Raw genomic sequence first — 26,501 nt, forward strand, 5'->3', positions numbered from 1 at the left:
GGTTGTTTTCCAATTGAATTTAATGGGTAAAAGCTTAGTCTTGTCATTTCAAGAGGGGCCTCTCAGGCTTCTGAATAGCTTTGCCAGTTGCTGCACATGTAAAGTTTCTTTGGATTTCGGAACTGTGGCTTGTGTTTTGCCTTTTGAGTCTTGAGTGAGGTGAGCATTTGCTGATGTCTCCAAATTTTTTTTTCAGAAAGTGCTTATACTTAAAATATTTATTTCGTAGCAGTATGTTTCTGGGTTAAGTGTCTGGCTGCTGTAAGTGGAAACATAGATACTAGGAAGAGAAACAGTAGTGATTTAGGGCTATTGATCATGATTTAGGCCATCTCCCTCATTTTATAGGTAAGTTATAAAAAGCTTGTTATAAAGTTATAAAGGTATATGTAACTTTATAGCATGTTATATATATGTGTTATATGTTATTTATAAACATGTTATATATACCTATATGTTATAAAGGTAAGTTATAAAAAGCTTGTTTATAGGTAAGTTATAAAAAGCTTGTTATAATAAAAAGTTATGAAAGCGAAAGTTATATAAAGCTTGACTGTAAAACCTCTTTAAGAAATCTTTACACATTAGGGCCAGGCCCTGCGGCTCATGCCTGTAATCCCAGCACTTCGGGAGGCTGAGGTGGGTGGATCACTTGAGGCCAAGGGTTTGAGACCAGCCTGGCCAACGTGGTGAAACCCCATCTTCTCTACTAAAAATACAAAAAATTAGCCGGGCGTGGTGGTGCATGCCTGTAGTCACAGCTACTTGGGAGACTGAGGCAGGAGAATTGCTTGAACCTAGGAGGCCGAGGCTTCAGTGAGCTGAGATTGCGCCACTGCACTCCAGCCTGGGAGACAGAGCACAAAACCTGTCTCAAAAAAAAAAAAAAAAAAAAAAAAAAAAAGAAAAGAAAAGAGAGAGAGAGAGAGAGAAATCTTGACATATTAGAGCCTTTGTAAAAACAAAACCAAACCATATTGATTTAAATGAAACTGTCTTAGTTTTCAGAAGAACAATTGTATTTTGCAAAGGGAGAAAGTATTTCAAACTTTTGTGTATGGATCAGATAGAATATGTCTAAATACAGGTTAAAGAAGGCTTGAACGAGGGTTCAATTTGTTAATGCATTTTAAAACCTTTCCAAGACCACATTCACTATCTACTGTTTTTCTGCCTACCGCATCTTTCTGTGTTGATAAATTAATATGTGCTCTGACACTTCCTCTTCATGACAGCATGGTTGACTTCTTGATAGCTGTCCCATAATTAATGACTCGATCCTCTGCTGTGGCTTGTTAGGTTGTTTGTAGCATTTCACTGTGCCATACATCTCTGACCTATATGTACTTGAGCCGGAGAACCACAGTAAATTTTTTCGGGCTGTTCTTCTAAATTTATACTCCTCACCTTACTCCAATAATACATAAGTCTATAAGTTTCCTAAATCAGTTGTGAACTTGAGCGTCATTATATTTTTTAAGTCTTTGTTGTTGTTTTTTTAAATCACTGTTAAGTTTCCTTAAACTGTGTGTGTGTGTTATGTTTTGGCAGGGGGAGGGAATTTTTATATCCTTCGCCCATTTTTTTTTGAGCTGTGTCTGCTTTAGGTCTGTGAATGAAGTGCATTATTTACATGTTGATTTTAAGTGTTCCTGGTTTAATTTCCCCGCCAGTTTTACTTTACCATGTGTTCCTCACCTTTTGAGTTCTTTATGGTGACCTGTGTTAGTGAGAGCCCATGAGGTGTCATCAGCAGACTCGGAGCCCCTCAGGAACGTCAGGGTCTTTGAGTTTCTAAACATCTGCCAATTGTTTTTGTGTATAACAGTAGCTTAATTGGGTATAAAAGTCTTATGTGACCATCTTTCTCTTAAGTTTCTGAGGAACTGGCCGGGTGCTATGGCTCACACCTGTAATCCTGGCACTTTGGGAGGCCAAGGCAGGTGGATCACTTGAGTCCGTAGTTCCAGACCAGCATGGGCAACATGACGAAACCTCATCTCTACTAAAAATACAAAAATTAGCCGGGTGTGGTGGTGCGTGCCTCTAGTCTCAGCTACAGGCTAAGGTGGGAGGACCACCTGAGCCCAGGAGGTCAAGGCTGCCGTGAGCTGTGATTGTGCCACTGCACGCCAGCCTGGGTGATGGGAATGAGACCCTGTCTTTAAAATAAATAAATAAATAAATAAATAAATAAATAAATAAATAAATTCTGAGGAATTATCCCACTGGTATGGCATGTGGGGATACTTTTTTAATGTTTGTCATATTTTTATCTAAATCTTTGGAATTTAAAATTTGTACTAGATTATATCCAGGAGTTTATTATTAGTTTTTCATTGATTTTGTCTGGGTCTTGGTGTAGAACCTTTTGATTTAAAGGTGTACATCTTCACCTCTAGAAAAGCATTTTAAAGTTGGTGTTTTTATATACTTTACTCTTTTTGTCTTAAGCTTTTTTCGGTTTTTCTGGAACTCTCATCAATATGCCTTTGTATCTTCTTGGTTTAGGGATGACTTCTCAAGCTGATTTTTAGATTCGGTATCTGCATTCACTAACCTTTTTATCACTTAATTGAGATAGACATACAAAGAAAGTGTATGAGAGCTGGGCTTGGTGGTATACACCTGTAATCCCGGCTACTTGGGAGGCTCAGGCAGGAGGATCACTTAAACCCAGGAGAACAACCTGGGCAACATAGTAAGACTCCTCCATATTTTTAAAAAAGTGTAAAAATAGCATATGAATTGTAAAGAGTGCAGCTTGGTGGAGTTTCATGCACTGATTGTAGTCTGCAAGTCAGTCTCCAGACCAAGAATCACAACTTGGCCAGCATGGAGAAGCCCCCTTGGGACCCACTGGGGGTGGGTTGTGGCAGTGCCCAGCTTCCCTTAGCTTCAGCCAGTGAAATCCCATCCTGGACCCTTGACCACCATTGGTGACTCTTGGGGGTCTTCTAGTCCACCCTGCTCAGCCCTCTGCTGTCTAGAATGTTCTGGGTTCTGCTTGAGGATTATAGACTTTTCTAGTGAGGCAGCTTATCTGTTCATCTGTGTTTGAGTCACTGACTAGGCGTGACAATCCAGTGTTCTTTTTCTTTTTTTTTCTTCATGCCAATCCAGTTTTATGTACATGTTGTTTTGCAGAAATTCCTAAATAATTCTTTTTAACTTTCTTTTCTTACCAGGGATATATAGACTCTCCTACCCATCCTTCCCATTTTCATATTTATTTTTTCATGTTAATGAGGGCAGGAAGTTTATTGCCTGGGCTGAGTTCATTTATACAGGCTGAGTATGTCTAATGTGAAAATCTGAAATTTGAAACTTTTTGAGTGTTTACATGACACTCAAAGGAAATGCTCATTGGAGCATTTCAGATTTCAGATTTTTGGATTTTGGATGTTCACTTGGTAAGTATAAGGCAAGTATCCCAAAATCCGAAAGAAATCAAAATTTTTTTTTCTTTCTTTTTTTTTTTTTTTTTTTTTTTTTTGAGATGGAGTCTCGCTCTGTCGCCCAAGCTGGAGTGCAGTGGCCAGATCTCAGCTCACTGCAAGCTCCGCCTCCCGGGTTTATGCCATTCTCCTGCCTCAGCCTCCCGAGTAGCTGGGACTACAGGCACCTGCCACGTCACCTGGCTAGTTTTTTTGTACTTTTTAATAGAGACGGGGTTTCACCGTGTTAGCCAGGATGGTCTCGATCTTCTGACCTCGTGATCCGCCCGTCTCGGCCTTCCAAAGTGCTGGGATTACAGGCTTCAGCCACCGCGCCCGGCCCCAAATTTTTTTTTCTTTTTGAGACAGAGTCTTGCTCTGTTGCCCAGGCTGGAGTGCAGTGATGTGATCTTGGCTCACTGCAAGCTCTGCCTCCCGGTTTCAAGTGATTCTCCTGCCTCAGCCTTCCAAGTAGCTGGGTTTGCAGGCGTGTGCCATGATGACCAGCTACTTTTTGTATTTTTTAGCAGAGATGGGGTTTCATGATGTTTTCCAGGCTGGCCTCAAACTCCTGACCTCAAGTGATCTGCTCGCCTTGGCCTCCCAAAGTGCTGGGATTACAGGTGTGAGCCACCACGCCCAGCCAAAAATCCAAAATTTGAAACACTTCTGTTCCCAAGCATTTCAGATAAGGGATACTCAGCCTGTAATAGGAATTCCTGGTGTATTTTGGTAAATAAACTTGTTGGGAAAAATGTCACAGATTCAGGGCTGTAGTTTTCTCTCAGAACTGACTGTACATGTTGAGTGAAATGTCTATTAACTTTCTCTTTTTGTGTGTATGTGTTTTTTAAACAAACGATAATGCATCATTTATTAGAGCAGTGGTTCTCACACTTTTTTTGTGTGTGGTCTCAGGATACCTCAAAGTTATTGGGCCTCCTAAAGCATTTTTATTTAAATGGTTCTATTGATTCATATGTATTGTGTTAGAAACATAAGATGTAAAACCACAGGGATATGAAAGTTCCGTTAATTAGCTTTCAGAGCAGTGGCGTCATCACACATAATGTAGTCTCTGGAAAATTCCACTGCACCTCCACGAAAAAGTGAGAGACCCTCTGAACCAGTCTCAGGAAACTCCAGCAATTCTCAGACCACAATTTGAGATCTCTTGTCCTAAGGAATGTTTTGTAAGTTTCCTTTTTCATTAAGCTCCTGTTTGACATTTTGTGTGTACACATGTGGTGTGTGTGCAGGTGCGCTGGGAGGTGAGGCAGCGGCGCTCCTGAAATGTGTGGGAAGTGGCCTGCATGTAGGTGTGCTGTTGCCGGAACAGAGCAGAGTGTTTAGCAGCCTGTGTCATGTGCCATATTTTCTCAGCAGTTATCTTTAGTCCCAGTCAGATTTTAAATGGGGACGAGTCTATAGTTTTCATCAGATTCTTCTTTTTCATTTCTTTTCTTTTTTTTTTATTTATTCATTTTTTTGAGACAGAGTCTCACTGTGTTGCCCAGGCTGGAACGCAGTGGCGTGATCTCGGCTCACTGCAACCTCTGCCTTCCGGGTTCAAGCAATTCTCCTGCCTCAACCTCTTGAGTAACTGGGATTACAGGTGCCTGCTACCATACCTCTTTTTATTTTATTTTTTTTTTTGTATTTTTAGTGGAGATGAGATTTCACCATATTGGCCAGGTTGGTCTCAAACTCCTGACCTCAAATGAGCCGCCCACCTCAGCCTCTCTAGGTGCTGGGATTACAGGAGTGAGCCACCGTGTCCGGCCGTTTTCATCAGGTTCTTAAAGGAGTCCCCTAATTTCTCACTGTAGGTTAAGGTAGGGGCATACCTTAAAGTTCTTAGAGAGTTGAGAAGTTACTGTGGTTGAAAGAATTTATACAAATAAAAATGTTACCTCTCTTTGTGTGTATAAATCCTGTAGGAATACAGGTTTTAGCTGTGCTCCAGTGTGTTTATTTGCTTAGAGCTGCTTCAAGGCAGGTTTCAATAAGCAGATGAAGCCATGTGCTCCACATTTTGGTCAGTATTGATTAGTTGAGTGGAACTTTGCTGCATTTATTTTATTGAAACTAAGCAGTGTGATTGGAGATGCCATGACTTGAGGGAAACACTTCTCAGAATTCGCAGTCTGAATGCACGTCATTCCCGGGCCCTTATTTTCTAAAGATTTGTCCAGGTTTATCGATAGACTCTAACTGTGCCCCTCTCTCTCAATTGTCCCATAGATTCCCTGTAAGGAGCCCCTGCTGGTGCACCAGAACTACCGGGGGCCATCTGCCCAACTGCCCCAGACTCTGGCAGTGGGGCCCCCGATGGCAGTGGGCACCTCCCTGTGAAACCTGCCAAGCTGGACGCCACAGCTCTGCACGACGACACTTTGGCCAACTCCGTGCCCCCTTCGGAGGCATGCAACCATGCAGTCCTAGCCTGCAGCCCGGGCATCCCTGAGGAACACTACATAAGCGAGGCTGTGGAAGATGCTCCCAGCTACAGAGGGTACCGGGATGCCTGCACCATTACTGGTATGGGGGTCCTTTCCCTGCCAGGGAGGAAGGGAGGGAGGTTTCAGTCACTGAGGACTAGGGAAGGAATGCAGCCACATGGGAGGGTCTCGGGGAGGTATGCAGAGAGGAACCACTAAAGTGCAAAAGACTCTGAGCTTTGGGATTGTGAGACCTCCCATCCAGAACCTGTTCTGCCAGTGAACCATTTTGTAACTTGGGTCAGTTGTTGACCTGCTATCCTGACTGAGATGTAGATAGCATTTCACTGAATTGTCATGAAGGTTAAAGATGGTAACATTGAAACCTGAGCAGCAAGCATGGCTCATCACAGGCGCTCAGTGTAGATTGAACCCTTCCTTCTCTCTTTGGACTCAGGTTCTTCAGATATAAAACAGATATACTGGGAATAACATGCACTGTCATTGTGGGATGCAAAAACAGAAAACTTCATGGAGTGCCCTTTGTACACCATCAGGATTTGCACAGACATGGATTTTTACAGATACCTGTGTCAGTCATAACTCTCAGTGTCCCAGGTGGTAATCACCTCCCAGTGGGAACATCTGCTGTGCGGGCACTTAATACTAGAGCTATTGCTTTTTTATTTTCCCCAAGGAAACACCGAGACAAGTGGTTGGAGCTAGCACAAGAGAGGGCTCTCAGTGGAAATGGTGTAGCATGGTGTGCATAACAGCAGCAAGTAGCAAAATTATAGTTCAGTCCAGTTGCATTCATATAGAAGTTTGTTCAGTTTCTCATTTTTGTCTGCAGTGTTTGCTTTTGTTTGTCTGTTTGAAGTAATGCCTGTTGACAGCTTAATATATGCCAGTTGGCTTCCAGTAGCTTCTCTTGGTTCTGTGTTACCAGTTAAGCCTTGAGGACCTCCTGTGTGTCAGGGGTTCCCTGGATACAGAAAGGCACAGAGAAGGCTGGGGGTCCCAGCCTGGTGCCTAGCTCCTCCTGTGTTAGGCCCTGAAACACCTCCTCTCCCTTTTTGTCAAGTGGCCCACATGAGTTGTCCTCCACTTGTGACTGAGTCCCTCTCCCGCTTGCCTGCCCCCTGAAAGACACAGTTCCTATATTTCCCTTTCCTCTACTGCATCATTCTTTCCCCCTTGCGCTTGGATCTTTCTTTTTAGTGCGGAAACATGCTATGATCTCCCTCTTCGGAAATAGAATCCTTCTCAGTCCCATGTTTCCCGCAGGCCAGTGTCTCTGCTCTACGTTTTGCTTACTCTAGTTTTTCCTTTGTTCTCTCTGGAGTCCACTGCAGGCAGGCTTATGCCCCACCACACAGACAGCCTGGTTCAGTCCAGCCTGTCCTCTGCCTTCACCTTACCTCACTTTTCAGGGGTAGTTCACACTGTTGCCAAGTCCTGTCTCCTGGAAGTACAGTCTTTACTTTGCTTCTGGGTCCCCACACTCTCCCTGTTCTTCTGCCTCAGTGGCTGCGTTTCCTCTTCTCCCAAGCCTGGGAACGTTGAAGGGCCCAGGGCCCAACCTTTCCGCCTCTTTGCTCTTATGTGCGCACCCATGCAGCACATGATCTCACCCAGCACGTAGGTTTTAAAATCGCCTTCTGTACTGGCCACTCGCTGGTTTCTGTACTCAACCTGGACCTTTCTCCTTAAGGCCAGACGTCTCAGACTGACTCCACATGAGTTTCCAGTTAGATGTCCAACAGGCATGTCCAACTCAAGTGACCAAAAATGAGCTCCTGGTTTCCACCTCCACCTGCTTTTCTTAGGGTTTTCCCCATCCTTGTTAATGGTGCTTTCATTATTCTAGTGGCTCAGGCCAAGACCCTTGGAGGCATTTGTGATTCTGCCTTTCTGGGTTTCATACCCCAGGTTGTCAGGAATTCTGTTGGCTCTATCTTCAGAGTGTGTCCAGAATCTACTCAGCATTTACCGTGTCCCAGCCACCCCCATCTCACACCTGGGTGACTACACTGGCCTCCCAGTGGGGCCTCCTACTGTTACCCTTGCCTCCGTAAAATTCTTTCTCCGCCCAGCCATGAGAGTTGGCTTTTAATGCAGTCAGATGGTTTAACTCTCCTCCAAACTTACAGTGAGCTCCCCTCCTATAGAGACCTGTAGGGAAGGGGCTGAATGATGGGAATCCCTCTTTGCCCCACTGACCTGCCTCCTCTGTGCCCTCTGTGCTCCAGACACACTGGCCGCCTCACTTAACCTTGAACTCACCAAGCACATCCAGCCTCAGGGTCTTTGGACTGCCTCAACTCCAGATATCCTTATGACCCCCCTCTTCCTTCTCCAAGTGACATTTTATTTGATGCTTTTTGTGACCCTCCCCCCAACATAAAGAGTGATCTACCCCACCTTTCCCCATCTCCTTTTCCTGCTTAATTTTTTTCCCCAGACTTAACCATCCTCTGAGCTACTATATTTGTGTTTTGTCTTCCAGACTTGCAGTAGACTGTAAACTTGCAGAGGGCAAACTCTGTGTCTGCTTTGCGCATTCCTGAATCCAGTGACTACCATAGTGCCTGCCTGTGGCCAGTGCTCAGTGAACATTTGTTGGGTATATCAATTTTGTCGATTTGTGCAGTGGGTATTATTATCCTCTTTGTGTAGGTGAAGAGTCTAGATCTCGCAGTGTTCAGCGCCTTGGCGGAACTCCTGAGTGGCAGGAGTTGCATCCAGTGAAGAGTCTAGATCTCGCAGTGTTCAGCACATTGGCGGAACTCCTGAGTGGCAGGAGTTGCATCTGGGTCTGCAGGACCCCAGGGCAGGGGTTCTTTGCTGCCTAAGAATGCGGTCTAGCGGGGGAGACAGATGAGTGAGTAGAAATTGACTGTACACCGAGGTTAGCACAGTGATAAGCACAGCACAGGAGGGCACCAAGGAGGGTGCCAGGCTGAACCTTGGAGGGGAAAGGACAGGAGAAGACCACGAGGGCTTTGTGGAGGAGGCAATGACCCAACTGCATCTACATTTGTGCAAACACATGAATTGATCCATGGGATTCTAGTGGCGTCTGTACCAGTGAAATCCAGGAAGTATCCAGCCTGTTAAAGTGGTTTCACTTTCTCCGAACGTGACAACGGAGGGTAAAGAAATGGCAGGATGTAGTGCTGAAACTTCATGGCCTGGTGTGGTGGCTCATGTCTTAATCACAGCACTTTGGGAGGCCGAGGTGGGCCGATCACCTGAGGTCAGGAGTTCAAGACCAGCCTGGCCAACATTGTGAAACCCCATCTCTACTAAAAATATAAAAACTAGCCACACGTGGTGGTGGACACCTGTGATCCCAGCTACTCGGGAGGCTGAGGCAGGAGAATTGCTTGAACCCGGGAGACAGAGGTTGCAGTGAGCCGACACAGTACCACTGCACTCTAGCCTCAGTGACAGAGTGAGACTCTGTCTCAAGAAAACAAAGCAAAACAAACAAAACAAAACAAAACAAAACAAAAAAACCCAAAAACAAAGAAATGGCAGAATGTAGTGCTGAAACTTCAAACCCTATAGGATGTGGTGACTTGAGGGTTCTTTGTTGGGACCAGAGGAAAGCTGAGAAATAGCTCAGTGCTGTTGTGTTTCGCACTGGCTTGGTAAACAGGAGTGTAAACACAGACACTCTTCTGCGTTTAAGGGATGGGCTGTCAGGTGACGGAGAACTGCTCAGATTAAAGTTTTATTAGGCAGTCATTGAAAGGAAGACATTAAATGGAAAAAAGTTCTCCGAGAGACCTAGACTATCCCCAAGAATGCATCTGTGGCCTCCCAGGGCTTTGCCAAGTGCAGTCTCAGGACACCACTTGGCATTCAGCCCTTGATAAATTCACTCCTCCCCCAGTTCCCAGCAAGCCCTGAGATGAACAGCAGACTTTTTGTTCCACTTTAATTTTTAGGCAAAACGGAATGCCCGTCACAAAGCCCCGTTCTCCCCTACCCCCAACCTAGAGGTATCACATTTTTGGGTGCGTCATTTTCTGTTTGGGGTGGCTTAACAAGATGAGCTGATAGGGTTCCCAGGCTGCCTGGAGTTACGTAACCCATTGTGCTTCCAGGGCAACTCACAATCTTAGGATTTGCCCTAACAAGCAAACTCAGAAAACTGCTGAGGAAGGCACGGGAGGACGGCTGTGCGAGGTACTGCCGGGGCTGGGCTCTCATGGAGGCTCTCTCTGTTCTCTGAAGTGCCTTTGGAGTTTATGTCTGCACATGGCATTGGTTTTTCAATTCGGGCAGCCCGTCAGGGCTCAGCCTCTGCCAGGACTCTGCCAAGGCAAGCTCTTTCGGACAAACTCCTGTGGTAAGTATGTTTGCCAGGTCTGTCTGCTGTCTGTTTTCTTTGTGGTATGGTCGGAAAGGAGAAAAGACCTCAGGAGAAGCTGTCTGTCTCTTGCTCTGTGCTGCTTGGGAGATCGCTCATGGTCATGTGGTAGAGAAATTGCCATGTTGAATGATAGGCAGAGCGAAGGGGCTTTAGAGACACAACCACTGCCCTCACCCCCCCCATCTCCCGTTCCCAGGTCCCCTTGTCCCCTTGCCCAGGCTCAGTAGGTGCAAGTGATACTTGCAGGGCGTAAGCACAGGGCTGAGTTGAGTCGAGACTCCCTGGGCACTCCCACTCCCTTTCCCTTCACAGTTCTCTGCAGTGGGTCAACAGGGTTTCTAAGGCGTCCTCTGCCTCTGCATCTGTGATTTCTCTAATCCTATGTCTTGTCTTTATCCTGGTTTCTTAGACACTAACCTGGTATCTTGGGTCAGCAAGGAATTTTTCGGAAGGTGAAGCACAGAGTTAGACTGTCTCCCTCCCTCTCTCCCCTTTCCCTCTTCTTCCACCTTCCCTTTCTTTTTTGTCCTTTACTAAATGCTTGGGCCTGGGACTCGGATCCACACCCCAGTGATGGAGGCTTGCTAATCAGATCTGCTGTGGCTTGTCTCTCTTGCTGTGGGGCTGACACCTCTCACTTCCTCTAAGCTGGTCGGAGTCTGGTGGTTGATGACCCATCTGGTTTCTGTCCTGTCTACACGCTGCTTCCGGAGAGCTGTCTGAGCCAGAAAACAGTTAATTCCTGAGAGAAGTGAGCTCCTGTTCCATTCCAGTCAGTTTTAGGCTTTAAAATGTGTAAATCTTATTGAATAAGCCTCAAGACACTTTAAACATGCATCTTACTGAGGCAATCGTATTGATTTTTGCGTGTTGAACCAGCATGCATCCAGGGCCAGCTTTTTACTGGGGTTTATGTTAATTCCTGGGGTCAGTGAAGACTGGTCCTGCCCTCAGAGCACAGAGGTGGGCCAGGGTGTAAAGGAGAAGCTGTAAACCAAGTGAGAGTTGCCTAGGACAAATCTGCTAACAGGAGCAGTCCTGCCTGGGAGGACTCTTCATCAAAGGGCCATGGCCTAGAATTTGTTCCTTTTATTTATTTTATTTTACTGTTTTATTTTATCTCATTTTATTTTATTTTATGATTTACTGTGTTGCCCAGGCTGGTCTTGAATTCCTGGGCTCAAGTGATCCCCCTGACTTGGCCTCCCCAAGTGCTGGGATCATAGGCGTGAGCCACCATGCCTGACCCGGAAGCTGTTCCTTTTTTATCACTGATTTAAGCCATAAAACTTGATGTCTTATCCTCTGAAAACATGCTCAAATAAAACATTATGGAATTCTTACACATTTTATTAATTAAATTTAAGGCCTTGTCAATTTCTCTCTAGTATAATTTTTATATGTGTTTTCTATTGAAAATTTATAATCTAAATGGGTCTTTTATTTGGCTATATTAATGAAACAGAAAAGAATGGACAGTGAAATATCCCTTTTACAACAGAGTGAGAAAATGTAAATTACAATCTAGGGAATAACACATATTTTCTAAATGTGTAATTTAGAAGTTTTCTTTTCTCCTCTCAGTGGAATCTCCTTTATTTCACAGTTGATTTGTTTTTGCAAATGGAATGCAGAAAGGGGCCCTGCTATGCTAATTTCTAGAGGGAGCATTTGATCTTTGCAAAACCATGGAAACATTCACCTCTGCCTTTTAAATATGCTATAAATGATTTGGGGGCCACCAGCTAATCTTCCTACCCTTCAGTTTCCCTTATGACTAGGTGAGTAGGTAGAATTTTTATCACAAGGTTTTTGCCTCAACTTTCCGAATAGCTGGGATTTCAGGCGTGCGCCACCACGTCCAGCTAATTTTTTGTATTTTTAGTAGAGACAGGATTTCGCCATGTTGCCGAGGCTGATCGCGAACTCCTGAGCTCAGGCCCACCTAGGCCTCCCAAAGTGTTAGGATTACAGGCATGAGCCACTGCGCCTGGCCAAAACAAGCTTTTCATGTATATAATATATATAATGTATCAATCTTTGTTCACTGCAAACTATTTTTGGAAGCTGGCAAATAATAAATTATAATAGGAAAAAAATGACAATTGTTGGCAGAGTGGCCAGGTGTGGGCCTGGGCACCCTGTTCTTCCTGCTTAGCCAAGGGCTGTTGTAGGAACATTGACTGGGAGTGACTGAGAGGATTCAGGGTGCACCAGTGCCAGGCTCAGGCTGAGCAGCTGGGTTGGCGTGTGAGTCTGGGACCCACGGCCCCAGGAGGAACTTTGGAGTCAGAAACTTCTCTGTTTTCACTGACTCCTGATCTCTCATAAACATTGAAAAACTTGAGCAAGTCAGGCTGAAACTATCAGGAGCTGAAACTTTATTTTACTTTTAGAGTCAGAGTCTTACTGTGTCACATAGGCTGGAGTGCAGTGGTGCAATGCCATCATGGTTTATTGCAATCTTGAATTCCTGGGATCAAGTGATTCTCCCACCTCCACCTCCCAAGTAGCTGCGACTACAGGCTGGAGCCACCATGCCTGGCTTTTTTTTTTTTTGGGGGGGGGTAGAGATGGGATCTTGCTACATTGACCAGGCTGGTCTTGAACTTCTGGCCTCAAGTGATCCTACCACCTTGGCTTCCCAAAGTGTTGGGATTATAGGTGTGAGCCCCAGTGCCCAGCAAAGGTGTAACTTTATAACTAGATCTGGAAGAAATACAATTTTATAAATCCTGTTCTAGGTTTCTCCAGAGAAACAGAGCCAATAGGAGAAACATATATAGAGATTTATTACAAGGAATTGTGTTACTTGATGGTGGAAGCTGACAAGTCCAAGATGTGCAGTTGGCAAGCTGGAGCCGTGGGAGACCCAGTGGTGTAGTTGCAGTCCAAGGGCTTGACAGGATTGAGGCCCAGGAACTGGTGTTCCAGTCCTGAAGACCCTGGAGGAGGGGGGGGGTCCGCCTGTTTGCTCTATTCAGACCCCAGCTGATTGGATGAGGTCCACTTCACTCACAGTAAGGAGGCATCTGTTTTACTCAGCCTACTCATTCATGCTCATCTCACCCGGAAACACTACCACAGACACATTTACAATCATTCTCGACCAAATTTCTGGCCACCCCATGGCGCAGTGAGGGAGACACATATTATACAGTTAGCCTTCACAGATCCTAATGGTGGCTGCCATTTACTGAGGAGGAGCTCTGTGCCTGTCAGGTTTCCAGGTGCGGCTCCTGGAACTCATGTTGTCCTCAGCACAGTTCTGAGGTGGGTGCTGTTACCTCCCCCACCTCTGAGGAGGCGCAGAGTAGGCAGCTTAACCTCTTGTATAAAATAGGGATCCCTGAGGTTTAGACACGGCAGCATTATTTTCTGACCCCTTCTTCATTTTTTTTTCTTTTGTATTAATTTCATTTACTGTTAAATGGGGTTTTAAATTATGAAAATAATAACACATGCAAGTGGTAAAACTTGAAAGTGTACCAAAATACAGTCAGTGCAGAGCAGTTCTCACTCCACCATCAGTGCAGTTTAATGGGTAAAAAATTCATTCCAAGAAGTTTTTATGCACATACTCGTTTTCTAAAAAACACAGATGGGACCATATCCTATTCCTTGATCTGCATTTTAAGATGATTAACCATATTATTTAAAATGAATTCACATGGTATTACCTTATTCTTTAAAATAGTGACATAATATCCCATTGTTTGGCTGTATCATCATCATCATCATCATTATCATCATCATCAGTCAGTTAATTAAACCAGGCTGTGGTCTGAATATTTGTCTCCCCAAAATATGTATGTTGAAACCTAATCAGCAGTGCAGTGGTATTAGGAGGTGGGGCCTCTGGGAGGTGGTTAGGTCACAGGGGCAGAGCCCTGATGAGTGGATTAGTCCTTATAAAAGAGGTTTTGGAGAGCTGGCCTGTTCTACCCTGTGAGGACAGAGTGAGAAGGTGCCATCAGTGAACCAGGCACCAAGCCCTTACCAGATGTCTGCTGGTGTCTTTATCTTGGACTTGTCAGTCCTCAAAGCTGGGAGAAATAAACGTTTAATTGTTTACAAACCACCAGTTTATGGTATTTTGCTCTAGCAGCCCGAACAAGCTAGGAAACCCCGGAGTTCTCAGTCCTGGAAAACCTAATATTTCTTTTTAGAAGAAGCATTTTGTAATTCCTTTTTTTTATTACCCTTAAATGAAATTCATAATGAATCCTCTTAAAAACATAATTTTATTTTTATTTCTATCTTTTTTTGAGACAGAGTCTTGCTCTGTTGCTCAGGCTGGAGTACGATAGTGTGATCTCAGCTCACTGCAACCTCTGCCTCCCAGGTTCAAGTGATTCTGCCTCAGCCTCCCAAGTAGCTGGGATTCTAGGCATGTGCCACTAAACCCGGCTAATTTTTTTTGTATTTTTAGTAGAGACGGGGTTTTGCCATGTTGGCCAGGCTGGTCTTGAACTGTCCTCAAGTGATATGCCTGCCTCAACCTCCCAAAGTGCTGGGATTACAGACGTGAGCCACCGCGCCTGGCCAAACACATAATTTTAAAAGAATCAGCGTAATACTTTACCGTACTATAAAGGAAAAACTAAAGAAAAATGACATAGCCTATATTTCAAATGTCACTGAGGGGACGTAGCCTCATTAGAACACGTAATGAGCAGTTAGGCCCTGCCCCTGCAGGTAGAATTGCTGTGAAGGGGGCAGCCACAAAGGCAGTGAAGCATGCTGACTACTCAAGGGTCGGAGACAGAACCACTGCAGCAGCCCCCTATTGATGGGTGCTGTAAGTTGTTTTCAGTTCTTGCATTTTAAATTGTGCCTCAAGCGCCATTCCTACTCACCCTTAGGAGCATTGGCTTAAAAAGTGTGCAACAGGAAAAATGCATACAGTTTAAAGAATACACTTTGAGGTTTTCCACCTTCATCACATTCCCAGCCCTCTGCCTTTCCTTCCAAGGGAATGACTTGCTTGTGTATCTTTCCAAAAATGTTCTGTGCTTGCGTTTGTATGATATCTATGTCCCCTGCCCTGCTTTGAAAGCTTTCTACACATAGGAACATACACTAAACGTATTGTTGCCTTTTCTCCTGAGTGTTGGAGACCTTTCCACTTAGCATCCATCCATCATATTCTTTTTGCTGGCTGCCTATTTTTCGTTGTCTATAAATCCCATGATTGATTTAATTAATTCCCTATTGTAAGACATGTAGATTGTTTCCAGTATTTTGCAAATACCACTGGCTAGGGGATAGCCATGTTCCCACATATTTAAACAAACAGGTGATGAAAGTACTTGTGCAAATTCCTAGGCTGGAGACTGTAATTTGATGGAGCGAGTCATAGAGGTTGTGTGGTATGTGTTGTTCAGACGACGTGGGAGAGTGTGTGGGCGCCCACTGTCTGCACCCCTGGTATGAGCACATTTGCTTTTTGCCAGCTGAGGTGTATAAACGGCAGCAGCCCTTGATCTTGATTTACATTCCTCATTGTGTGGAAGCCAAGCGTTTTCAGTATTTCCTGGAGGAATTTTTATTGTCTTTTCTGTGATCTGAGATAAATGCTTAACAGTTTCTACTTTTAGCTCATGGAGTGATTGCCTCCAAAATTCTAATTACTATTTATATCCTATTTATATACTTCCCTTTCCATCCCTCGTGTAGCACGTCACTGCCTGGTAGGCTTGGATTTTGAATACCACGCGGCACCTACTGGGCGTACGTGAACCTTATATCAGGGACTCATCACATAGTTTATGATTTGAGTTTTTAAATTTCCCAGACATGTGTCTTAGAAAACGGACCAATCACATACTGATAGGTGGTCCATCAGAGTGTGCTCTGGGAAGGGCTATAGAGGTCTCATCTTTTAAACTGCTGTGATATTGGCAACTGTGTCAACACCAGGGTCCAGTGGTGTTTCTATTTCCAGAGGAGTATCTTGAAGGACCTTTATTTTAAGTTTTCCTTTCCTCCCTTCTTTTCGTTTTTCTTCTTCTCACCCTCTTCTCTCCCCCATCTCTCCTTCCCACTTTCTGTTTCCTCTCCTCCTCTTCCCCCGCATATCTCTCCTTCCCCTTGCTCCCTCCTTCCTTCTTCTCTTCTTCCATCCCCACTCCCCTCCTTTCTCCTTCTCTCCTCCTCCTCTTCCTTGCAGAAACAATGACTTTCTTTTTTTTCTTTTTAATATTTATACAACTGAGGTGGATCTAGTTTGGTGATGCCTTTGGAAGCTTTGCAGCATTCAGTAGAGCGTCTTAGGTACAGGCAGCAGGCAGGTCACAGGCCGTACTGGGTTAATGTTCTTTGGTGCTTTTCCAGCACATGGAGGAAGGGAAGTTGGGCCTGTGGTCAACTGGCCCTTTCCCAGTTGAGTCTGCAGGTCATGAGTGTGCAGTAAGTCTTTTGAATTATTAGCTGGAGTTAAATGAGAAGGAAGAGGTGAGGATATCAATAACGTGAAGCGGGAAGGCTGGAGACTGTGAGTTCTGTGGAGGGAACCTGACCTGCGGGAGAGAGGGAGGAGAGAGAGAGAACACAGAGCTCCAGCCAGCTCACCCTTTGGGGTGACTGGAAGCTGCCTAGAAAGTGGTTTTACCCTAATTTACAAATTTACTGCTCTATTGAGGCCTTATCTGGTCCAGGCTCACTTCCTACTCTGCCACCCTCTATCACGGTGTTGGAAAAGAAGGAGCGCCTAGCAGGGTGGGCCTTTTGAGCATGGGAATCCACAGTGTACCCCTTGGAGCCCAGCTGCAGGGAGAGCAAGGTGGACAGGTGGTTTCATCCGGAATTGGGTTTTGCTGTATGGGTGCCATGAAAGTCCCACGGGAGTGAGGGAGGCTGAGCCTTAGGCACCAGTGTTGCTGGAGCAAAGGGCTGGGGGATTCCAGCTGGACGGGAAAGGGGCGGTAGAGGCCATGCAGAGGGATCGAGGGTCTGGGGGTCTCCAGATGGAATAGTGGGGATAAGTGAGGGAGAGCTGTGAGGGTCGGGGGGTTGCAGTCAGGGAGGGGAGCATCTGAATTCCAGATTTCAGAGGTGGTCCGGGTGTGGCTGGCAGAAGTGGCATGTGAAAGGAGGGCCATGGAGGTCCCAGACTTGAGAGCCAGGCAGTCAGGTGGTGTCAGGTGTGGGAGTGGCAGCGGCAGCCTGGATGAGTGACTGCACTCGGTGGAGAGGACGGCCACCAACCTCTACCGGGGCGGAGTTGCTGATGGGTGGACGAGTGGGCATAGGCAGGGGGTGACCTGCTGATGGTGACCATCAGACCCTGCTGATGGCCTGAGTCTCAAGTGAGCAAGGATTTTTAAAGGCAGATGGGAGAAAATGAGGGGGAGGTGGCCCAAGGAGCCAGAGGATGCCAGCATCAACTCCAGACCTGAGTGTGCCAGCTCAGAGCAAGACCCTAATCTTGACTTTCCAGGGAGTTTAAATCCTAGTTTGATTTTGACCTAGATGATGGAACATTTGCGTGGTACAAACTGAACCTTCTTAGTGGGAGAGGTGGAAATGGTTGGAAAGACAATGTTGAGCTAAGCCTGTGGTCAGGGCCCCTCCTTCATACCCCAGCCATGCAGAGAGGGAGAGCCATGCTGAGGGACCCTGATGTTCTTCTCTTAGTAGGAATTCTGTTCTCTTTCCCAAACCAACATGTTTGGTTTCATCTTATCTGATAAATATAATTATGCTCTTTTGTTCAGCTTTGAAAAATCCTGACCGTAGACCTTTCAGGTGGTCATACCTGCAGATTTGAACTCGTTGTCCAGTGCTATTTTAACTGTTGTTTCTCCCTATTTATGTGAGTAGAAATGAGAAGGGGCAAAGCTGACTTTGTGACAGGTCCTGGAAGTTTTCTGTGCCCAACCTCTCTTCCTTTGCCTTTAATCTGAGTTCAGGCTGCCTGGGATGTGTGGCAGAATGGGCCTGTCCAGGTGAGGATAAAGCACCACCTAGTGGGCCAGAGACGCACTAGCAACAGGAGCCAGGAGCCTTCACTGGGTTTTGCAACTTTTGGAACGGATTGAAGGAAATGGGAGTTAATCGTAGGAAGAGACTGCCAGGGTTAAGGCCAGTGGCTCACGCCTGTAATTCCAGCACTTTGGGAGGCCGAGGCAGGAGAATCACTTGAGCCAAGAAGTTTGAAGCCAGCCTAGGCAACATAGTGAGACCCCCATCTCTACAAAAAATATAAAGATTAGCCGGTGTGGTGGTGCATGCCCTGTAGTCCCAGCTACTTGGGAGGCTGAGGTGGGAGGATCACTTGAGCCCAGGGTGTAGAGGCCAGTGCACCATGATTGTGCCACTGCACTCCAGCCTGGACGACAGAGCAAGAGACCTTGTCTGTCTTAAAAAATAAATGGTGACAGGTAAGGCAGGCAACTTTAATTGTGTAGAAGGAAAGAAATCTTCTCTCATCTCATCTTTTCTCCTGCCTTGTTCCATCTGCCTTTATTCTCTTCCCATCCACTCTGTTTACTGGAACTAATTCCAGAAGTAGTTTTTGTGAGGGATGGTTTCATTATAGTCAAGCGTGGCTGTGTTTTTCTTGCTTAGACTCATGTAAGGAGATTCTGATGGAGGTGTAATTTCAGTCCCATGTGGTGAACTTTATTCAAGCTGTCAGTGATTGTACTTTACAAGACTTTATTTATTTGTTTATTTTGAGACAGAATTTTGTTCTTGTTGCCCAGGCTGGAGTGCAATGGCACAGTCTCGGCTCACTGCAACCTCTGTCTACTGGGTTCAAGTGATTCTCCTGCCTCAGCCTTCCAAGTGGCTGGGACTACAGGCATGTGCCACCACACTCAGCTAGTTTTTTTGTATTTTTAGTAGAGACAGGGTTTCACCATATTGGCCAGGCTGGTCTTGAACTCCTGACTACAGGTGATCCACCCCCCGCTTAGGCTCCCAAAGTGCAGGGATTACAGGTGAGAGCCGCCGTGCCTGGCCAACTTCACAGGACTTTAAATTAGCTGTGCATTAGTCAGTTGTTGCTGTAGAAGTGCTAACAGCCTCCAAATCCTAGTGGTTCCTACAGCATTTATTTCTTGCTCACAGACATGGGTCACGTGAGGATTGGCTTTGTTTGTCTCTTGTTTGGAGATTTGGGCCACAAAGTTGGGACCTACCTAGGGACGTGTTCTCCTCTGGGCAGAAGCCGAGAGCTCAGGTAGACAGACCCAACCATGCCACACAGGCCTGCTTAGAGCCTCCCACTGGACATGGAGTTATGTCGGCCACAACGAGTCATGTGGCCCAGCCCGAAGTCACAGAGTTGTGAAATATTTTGCGCATATTGAGCAAATAGTGAACCATAGCAAGGGTGATTCAGGAAGGATGCAGGAAGAATTGTGGACGAAGTGAACAGCTTAGACTTTAGAATATTCTTAGGTGACAGGAGTGGCACTCAATGGCTGAGGTACACTGGTGGCCTTCATGAAAGCCTCGTGGTGCCAGTCACCTCTGAATTATTGGCTTCTTCTATTAGCCCTGCTTGAGGAGGGGGAGGACATGACTCTTATGGCCTCGAGCGGAAGTTGGCAAACTCCTGTAAAGGGCCGGGGAATAAATCTTTTAGGTTTGCAGGTCAGAAGGTCTCTGTCTCAATGCTTGTCTCTGCTCTTGCAGCACATAAAGCAGCCATAGACTCTCCCGGGAGGAACGGGTGTGGCTGTGTTTCAGTAACACTTTTCTTTATAAAAATAGCAGGGGGTTGGGTTTCCCCTTGAGCCATAGTTTGCAGACTCCTGGCCTAGACCTTCAAGGAATGACCTCTATTATGACACCAACTTAGTGGTAAGAGAGAACCACCTCTTTTTTGTTGGGAAGCCAAATAGCATTCAAAGAGCTGTTGGTGAGTCCTGCAATCCTCCACCTATTTACTCAGCATTGTTAAGCTGTAAACAGTCGTTTCATGTCATTGAAAATCTAGGTAACCAAAGCTTATTGTTCTTAAGTGTGAAATGTCATGTATTTATTTATTTATTTATTTTTTGAGATGGAGTCTCACTCTGTCACCTAGGCTGCAGTGTAGTGGCGCGATCTGGCTCACTGCAACTTCCACCTCCCAGGTTCAAGCAATTCTCCTGCTTCAACCTCCCAAGTAGCTGGGATTACAGGCACACGCCACCACACCCGGCTAATTTTTGTATTTTTAGTAGAGATATGGTTTTGTCATGTTGGCCAGGCTGGTCGCGATCTCCTGACCTCCAGTGATCCGCCTGCCTTGGCCTCCCAAGGTGCTGGGATTACAGGTGTGAACCACCGCGCCCAGCCAAAATCTCATTTTACCTGTCTTACCCTATCTTCAGAAGAAATGTCTGTTAAAGGTATTAGAAGCTCCTTTTACCTTGGGCTTTCCAAACAGTTGATGTGGAAGGCAATTTAATCTTTCTCATGGATTCAGAGTTATCTTTTGTGATATCTTCTGTTTTCCAGAGATTTGCTGATGTGTTAGGGGTACTGATGCAGGATATTTTGCTCATTAGCCGAGCAAGGTCAAGGTTCTTGTCTCATGACCAGGGAGAAGTAGGCACACGGACACTCAAAGAGAAGGGTCCTGAAAGCAGGTTGCTGCTTCTCCCTTCACAGTTGAATACAAGGGCTTCTCTATCTGCTGATGGGGCTGTCTTCCCTATTTGTATAAGGTATGAGTTTCTGGCGACTCTACCCTGACCTTCCAGTGTGCATGCGGGCCACTAGTCTGAGCCATTCCACCTTGATTTATTTCCCTTACTGCGCATGTGTTAAGGGACTGAATTTTTCGCTGCTGGCATGTTTAGGCAAGCCCCCTGTGCACAGTGACCCCGGCAGGTGGGAAGTTCTCCAGGGACCCTCCCGTGTCTGCCTCGGAGAGTTTTCTGCTTCCTGCCTCTGTCAGTGTGTGTGCTCAGCAGCCCTCCTTTCACATTCCTTGTGGTTATAGTTTTTTCCTGTCACAGCTTCATTGAGATAGAATTCATGCTTCATACAGTTCATCCATATAAAGTGTATAATTCAGTGGTTTTTAGTATGTTCATGGGGTTGTGCAATCATCACCAGCTCAGTTGGTGAATCTGTTCAATTTCAGAACATTTTCATCCACCCCCAAAAAGCTCCTTTCCCTTTAGCTGTCATGCCTCATCCCTCAGTCTCCTCGCATCTCCCACAGTGTGGCTGTATTCTTTTTTCTCTTTTTTGAGATGAAGTCTGCCCCTGTCCCCCAGGCTGAAGTGCAGTGGTGTAATCTTGGCTCACTGCAATCTCTGCCTCCCAGGTTCAAGAGATTCTCCTGCCTCAGCCTCCTGAGTAGTTGGGATTACAGGCATGCGCCACCACGCTCAGCTAATTTTTGTATTTTTTTTTCTTAGTAGAGATGGGGTTTTGCTGGGTTGCCCAGGCTGGTCTCAAACTCCTGACCTCAAGTGATGTGCCTGCCTCAGCCTCCCAAAGTGCTGGGATTACAAGCGTGAGCCACTGTGCCTGGCCATGCATTCTTAATAAGCTTTCAAAACTCTCTTGATTTCTGCTGTCATTGTTCCTGATTCTGACAGGCTTGCCCCTAACCTTAGAGAGTGGTGGTGGGGGATCCTTCTTGAGTGGTCATCAATGCTATTCGAGTGTACACTTAACAGATATTTTATGGCCGAGCTCGCGTCTGTGATCCCAGCACTTTGGGAGGCTGAGGTGGGAGGATCACTTGAGCTCAAGAGTTTGAGACCAGCCTGGGCAACATAGTGAGGCCTCTTCTTTATTTAAAAATAAAAAATAAAAATATAATAATAACAAAATAGACACTTTATGTGCACTGGAGTCTTGTGTATAGTGACTCTATCACCTGAATAATTACTTTTTAAGGTTATAATGTTACATTTATTTATTTGTATTCTGCTTTGTAGGTTGCCCTTTGGAATTTTCCACATTTTGAATTTATGTTTGTGTTCATTGGAAAATTGGTTCAAGTAAATGTGGAATCATTTTACTGTCAGAGTTTATTTGTTTTCCTTAACTGCATATTGTCAGACTAATATTTTTTGGATGAGTTTGAAATCTTTTAATATCCAGATGATCTCATTTAATGTTTTGAAAAAGTAACCATTGTTCATTTTTAAACAGAATTTCCTGTTCAGGAAATAATTTAGATTAACAGTAATACAGATGAATGCATTGAATGGTAGAAGCACAGTTGGCATTGTGATTTCATAAGATTTTGTACTATTAATAAAATAAGTTTTCCTAACGTAGCACTTAACTTTTCCAGAATTTACCCCTTCATTGCTAACTGACTTCGCTTGTCCCCTAGTTAGAGCCACCTTTGAAGGGGAACATAGGACAGGCAGGACAAGGGAAGGGATGTGGGCCTTGAACTCTGGAAGCTGCTCAGGCTACCTTGAAAGCCTTAGAGAGTCTAATCATAAATATTGGGTAAAAATGTTTTTGGACAACAGAAAACAAGTCTAAGAAATTAATTATTTGGGCCTGGCGCAGTGTCTCATGCCTGTAATCCCAGCACTTTGGGAGGCCGAGGTGGGCAGATCATGAGGTCAGGAGATTGAGATAATCCTGGCCAACACGATGAAACCCTGTCTCTACTAAAATACAAAAATTAGCCTGGTGTGGTGCTGCGCGCCTGTAGTCCCAGGTACTTGGGAGGCTGAGGCAGGGGAATCGCTGGAACCTGGGAGGCAGAGGTTGCAGTGAGCCGAGATCACGCCACTGCACTCCAGCCTGGCGACAGACAAAGCAAGACTCCGTTTCAAAAAAAAAAAAAAGAAATTAATTATTTAAAAACAGGAAATTTCATCTGAACTCCCAGATTAGAACAGTAAAACCCGAGGTTGGAGGGAGATGGGTGAGATTAAGTGCAAATAGATTATTCTATTTTTGCTGTGGATAATTAGGAAAATACAGGTTAACCTCTTAGCCTGTAACCTCTTGGCCTGTTAACCTCTTAGCCTGTACAGATAGTACCTTTAAAGGTAACTATATCAGTAAGGATTAAGTTTGGCTATATAGAACAGTGGCTTCACATTATAGGATTTATTTTTCTCTGAAATATAAGAAGTTCAGAGGGAGACTGCGCAGGACTGGTGCAGCCCTGCTGTCCCCAGGGTCCCATGCTCTTCCTGTCCTTCAGTTCTACCATACTAGATGTGGTTTCCATCCTTAAGGTCACCTCACATCTAAGAAGGCTGCTGAAGCTCCAGCCATCATGTCCGAATTCCAGGATGTAGGGAAGGCAGCCTTTGAGAGAGGCTCACACACCACTGCTTTTATCTCATTGGCCAACACTTAGCCCTGTAGTCTCATTTTGCTGCAGGGGAGGCTAAGAAATGTGGTTTTTCCTTAGAGCCCAGAGCTTTGATACTAAGAAGAGTATGGATAGTGGATGGCCACTAGTAGTGTCTACCATGCCTGCTTGACCATAATTTAAAATATGATGCATGCTAGGGGCAGTGGCTCAAGCCTGTAATCCCAGCACGTTGGGAGGCCAAGCGAAGTGAATCCTTTGAGCTAGGAGTTCAAGACCAGCCTGGGCAAGATGGGGAAACCCCATGTTTACTACAAATACAAAAAATTAGCCAAGTGTGGTGCTGCCTGCCTGTAGTCCTAGCTACTTGGGAAGCTGAGATGGGAAAATCACTGAGCCCGGGAAGTTGAGGCTGCAGTGAGCTGTGATCGTACCACTGCACTCCAGCGTGGGTGACAGGAGTGAGACCCTGCCTTTAAAAAAAAAAAAAAAAAGATTCGAACATTCAACATTAGCATTCCTGAACCTTTCACATAATGACCCTGACAGGAAAACAATGGTATTTGCATAGCATGATGGGTAAATGGTGGAAGTAGTTCTTAGCTGATGGTCACCCTGAACACTGCCTGGCACCCTCCGTTCCCAGCACTGCTTGTGGAAGCTCTCTTCTAAATCACTAGAAGAAGAAAGAATCTGGTAGCACGTACTCTGCAACGCAAAAGACAGCAAAGTGATGAAACCTCCCGACGCTGAACCACCAAGAGGCTTGACAGTAGTAAGATGAGTCTTATCCAATTTGACCATAATGCTCCTGTTTGAAGGCAAAGTTTCAGAATGGGTCAAAAAGTGAAGCTTTATCTATGTGCTTTGCTTAAGAAATTCTCAAAGTATGCAAAAGACCGGAAGTTGGGCTAGGAGAAAATTCAGAGAAAGAAGAGTTATAAGGAGAGATTATTTAATCAGTGAGGTCAGGATCTTTGGGGCCAGAGGCAGGTGTGGGTGGTGGTTAGGATTGTGATCTCCGAGTTCAGGCTCTGTTAGAAAACCAGCTCACTGTTTACAAGCTGTGTGATGTGGGTCTAGGTATTCAACTTCTCAGTGCTTTAGTGTATTCATTCTTCTGTCAAATGGGAGTAAATGTTAGGACTGTTAGGAGGATTAAATGAGTTAATGGATGTAAATGCTTGTAAGTGCTTATGGTAGCATTCCATAAATGTTTACTATTATTACTGATGTGTTTGTTATCATTATAAGAAAGTGCAGTGAATCCCTACATAACTCCATCAAACCCAGTAAAATCCAGATGGTTCAAAAGGTGATTGAAAGATGTAATGTTGGCTGCTACCCTGCGCACACTGCCTGTGAATTAGCCCTGCTCAGCAAACAGCAGTTAAAAAAAAAATAGTAAGAAAGAAAAGATATAATGTTAAAAATTCAACCGTAAAAGTGCTAGAGGAAAATATTACTGGATATTTTACTAATCTTGAGATGGTAAAGGCCATCCTAAGCATGGTGTAAAGGCTAGAACTGTAAAGAAAATGACTGATTGCTTTGAGTGTGCAAAATTAAACTTTATACAGGCATTCTTACTGTAACTATATATTTGTTCCTGACAACCTTGTGTGTGTTGCAAAATTGGACACTAAAAATACCAGGAGTAATGCAACTGTGTAACCAGAACACTTATACGAGCTGTCCATGTGGGGATAACTTGAATAGCCCAGACAGGCAGTTCCCGGCTGTGGCTGGAGCCACACAAACAATAGAGGGAAAGGCCATGGGGTGGGTGGGTGTGTGTGTGTGTGTGTGTGTGTGTGTGTGTGTGTGTGTGTGTTGGGGGGTGGGGGTTGGTAGATCTGGGCTTCTGGGGCTTCTGCTAAGGTGGGCACAGGAGAAAGTACAGCCCTCTGCAGGTTGAGAGCCATGCAAGGCTGGGGTGCTCCTCTGTGGGAATGGAGTCCTACACACAGAGCTTTTTAAGTTCCTGTGAAGTAGTCCTGAAAGTGTTCCTCCTGCCTTTGCAGCATAAGGGCTGAAGGGCTTTTTCCTGTTGAGGGTTGTAAACATTCTCACTATTCTGACTTCCCTTGCCCAATTCAGCTTCATGTGTTGAATTTTGTCGTCCTGGCTCAGCCCCTCGCCTTTTGTAGGTGGGGTGTGAGCTTTGCCATTTGACAACCAGGCTTTTTGTGGCCCAGGAAGGTGTCGAGGAGTAGAAGACAGAAAAGCAAGTCTTGCCTTGTGCAATTTTGTGACCAGGAGAAAGGCATCATTTTGACGAAAGCCCCAGGTCTCCCACAGGTGTACAGTGAAGGTCCTGGCTGCTCTGCTCTGTGTTTGTGAAGGTTGATTTTCCCAGTGCAAGGCACTGCAGGTGCTTGTGAAGAACCAAACTGGCTGCTCATTCCATTCTGCAGCATTTATTGAGTGTCTGCTCTGGCCCTGAGCAGACCCTGTTCTTGCCCTCTTGGAGCTGTGTATTCCAATGACAGAGACTGCTGGTAATCAATCACTAAATCAGTGACTACAAATTGTGATCAGTGGAAAATGCCAGGTGCCAAGGGGGTAACTTAGCCCACCTATCTAGGGAGGTGGCCCTGAAGAAGTCACTCCATCTGAGATCAGAGGGCAAAGGGGTGGTTGGCAGGGAAGGGAAAGGTGTTCCAGACAGAAGGCCCAGAAGCAGCTGTGAACTCAGAAAATCTGAGACAGTGAAAAAAGATTTGACCTAACTGACTCCATCTTGCTGTCATCCTCCAAGCTCTCCTTATTCATTCCTGGACACAGGTCAAACTAACTTTAGGAGGAGCTTATAGTTTAGCTTTGAAACAAAGAGGATACCAGTCCTTTCCCAAAACAAACCTCCTTATTGTCCGTGGGCTAGACTGCCTAAAGCCACAGGATTAGAAGTTATGGTATTCTTTGAGATGGAGTCTTGCTCTGTCGCCCAAGCTGAAGTGCAGTGATGCGATCTCGGCTCACTGCAAGCTCCG

General features: G+C 45.3%; 1 protein-coding gene across 25 annotated transcripts in view; it reads left to right on the forward strand.

Annotated features, from left to right (window-relative positions):
* The window catches only part of TRAK1 (trafficking kinesin protein 1), a 213,430-nt gene that overhangs the window by 68,305 nt on the left and 118,624 nt on the right, over window positions 1-26,501 (forward strand). For 21 of the 25 annotated variants that reach the window (XR_012431026.1, XR_012431024.1, XR_012431023.1 and 18 more), the window contains exon 1: window positions 10,035-10,238. The exons of the other annotated variants lie outside the window; for them this stretch is intronic. Coding sequence is in view for 15 of the 21 variants with exons in the window: in XM_065540424.2 (XP_065396496.1) it covers window positions 10,148-10,238 (91 nt within the window). In the remaining 6 variants the exon portion in view is untranslated. Of the gene's footprint in view, window positions 1-10,034; window positions 10,239-26,501 lie in introns of those variants that run through there. 25 annotated transcript variants of the gene reach the window in all.

This window comes from Macaca fascicularis, chromosome 2 (genome assembly GCF_037993035.2).
Source record: "Macaca fascicularis isolate 582-1 chromosome 2, T2T-MFA8v1.1".
Lineage (NCBI taxonomy): Eukaryota > Metazoa > Chordata > Mammalia > Primates > Cercopithecidae > Macaca > Macaca fascicularis.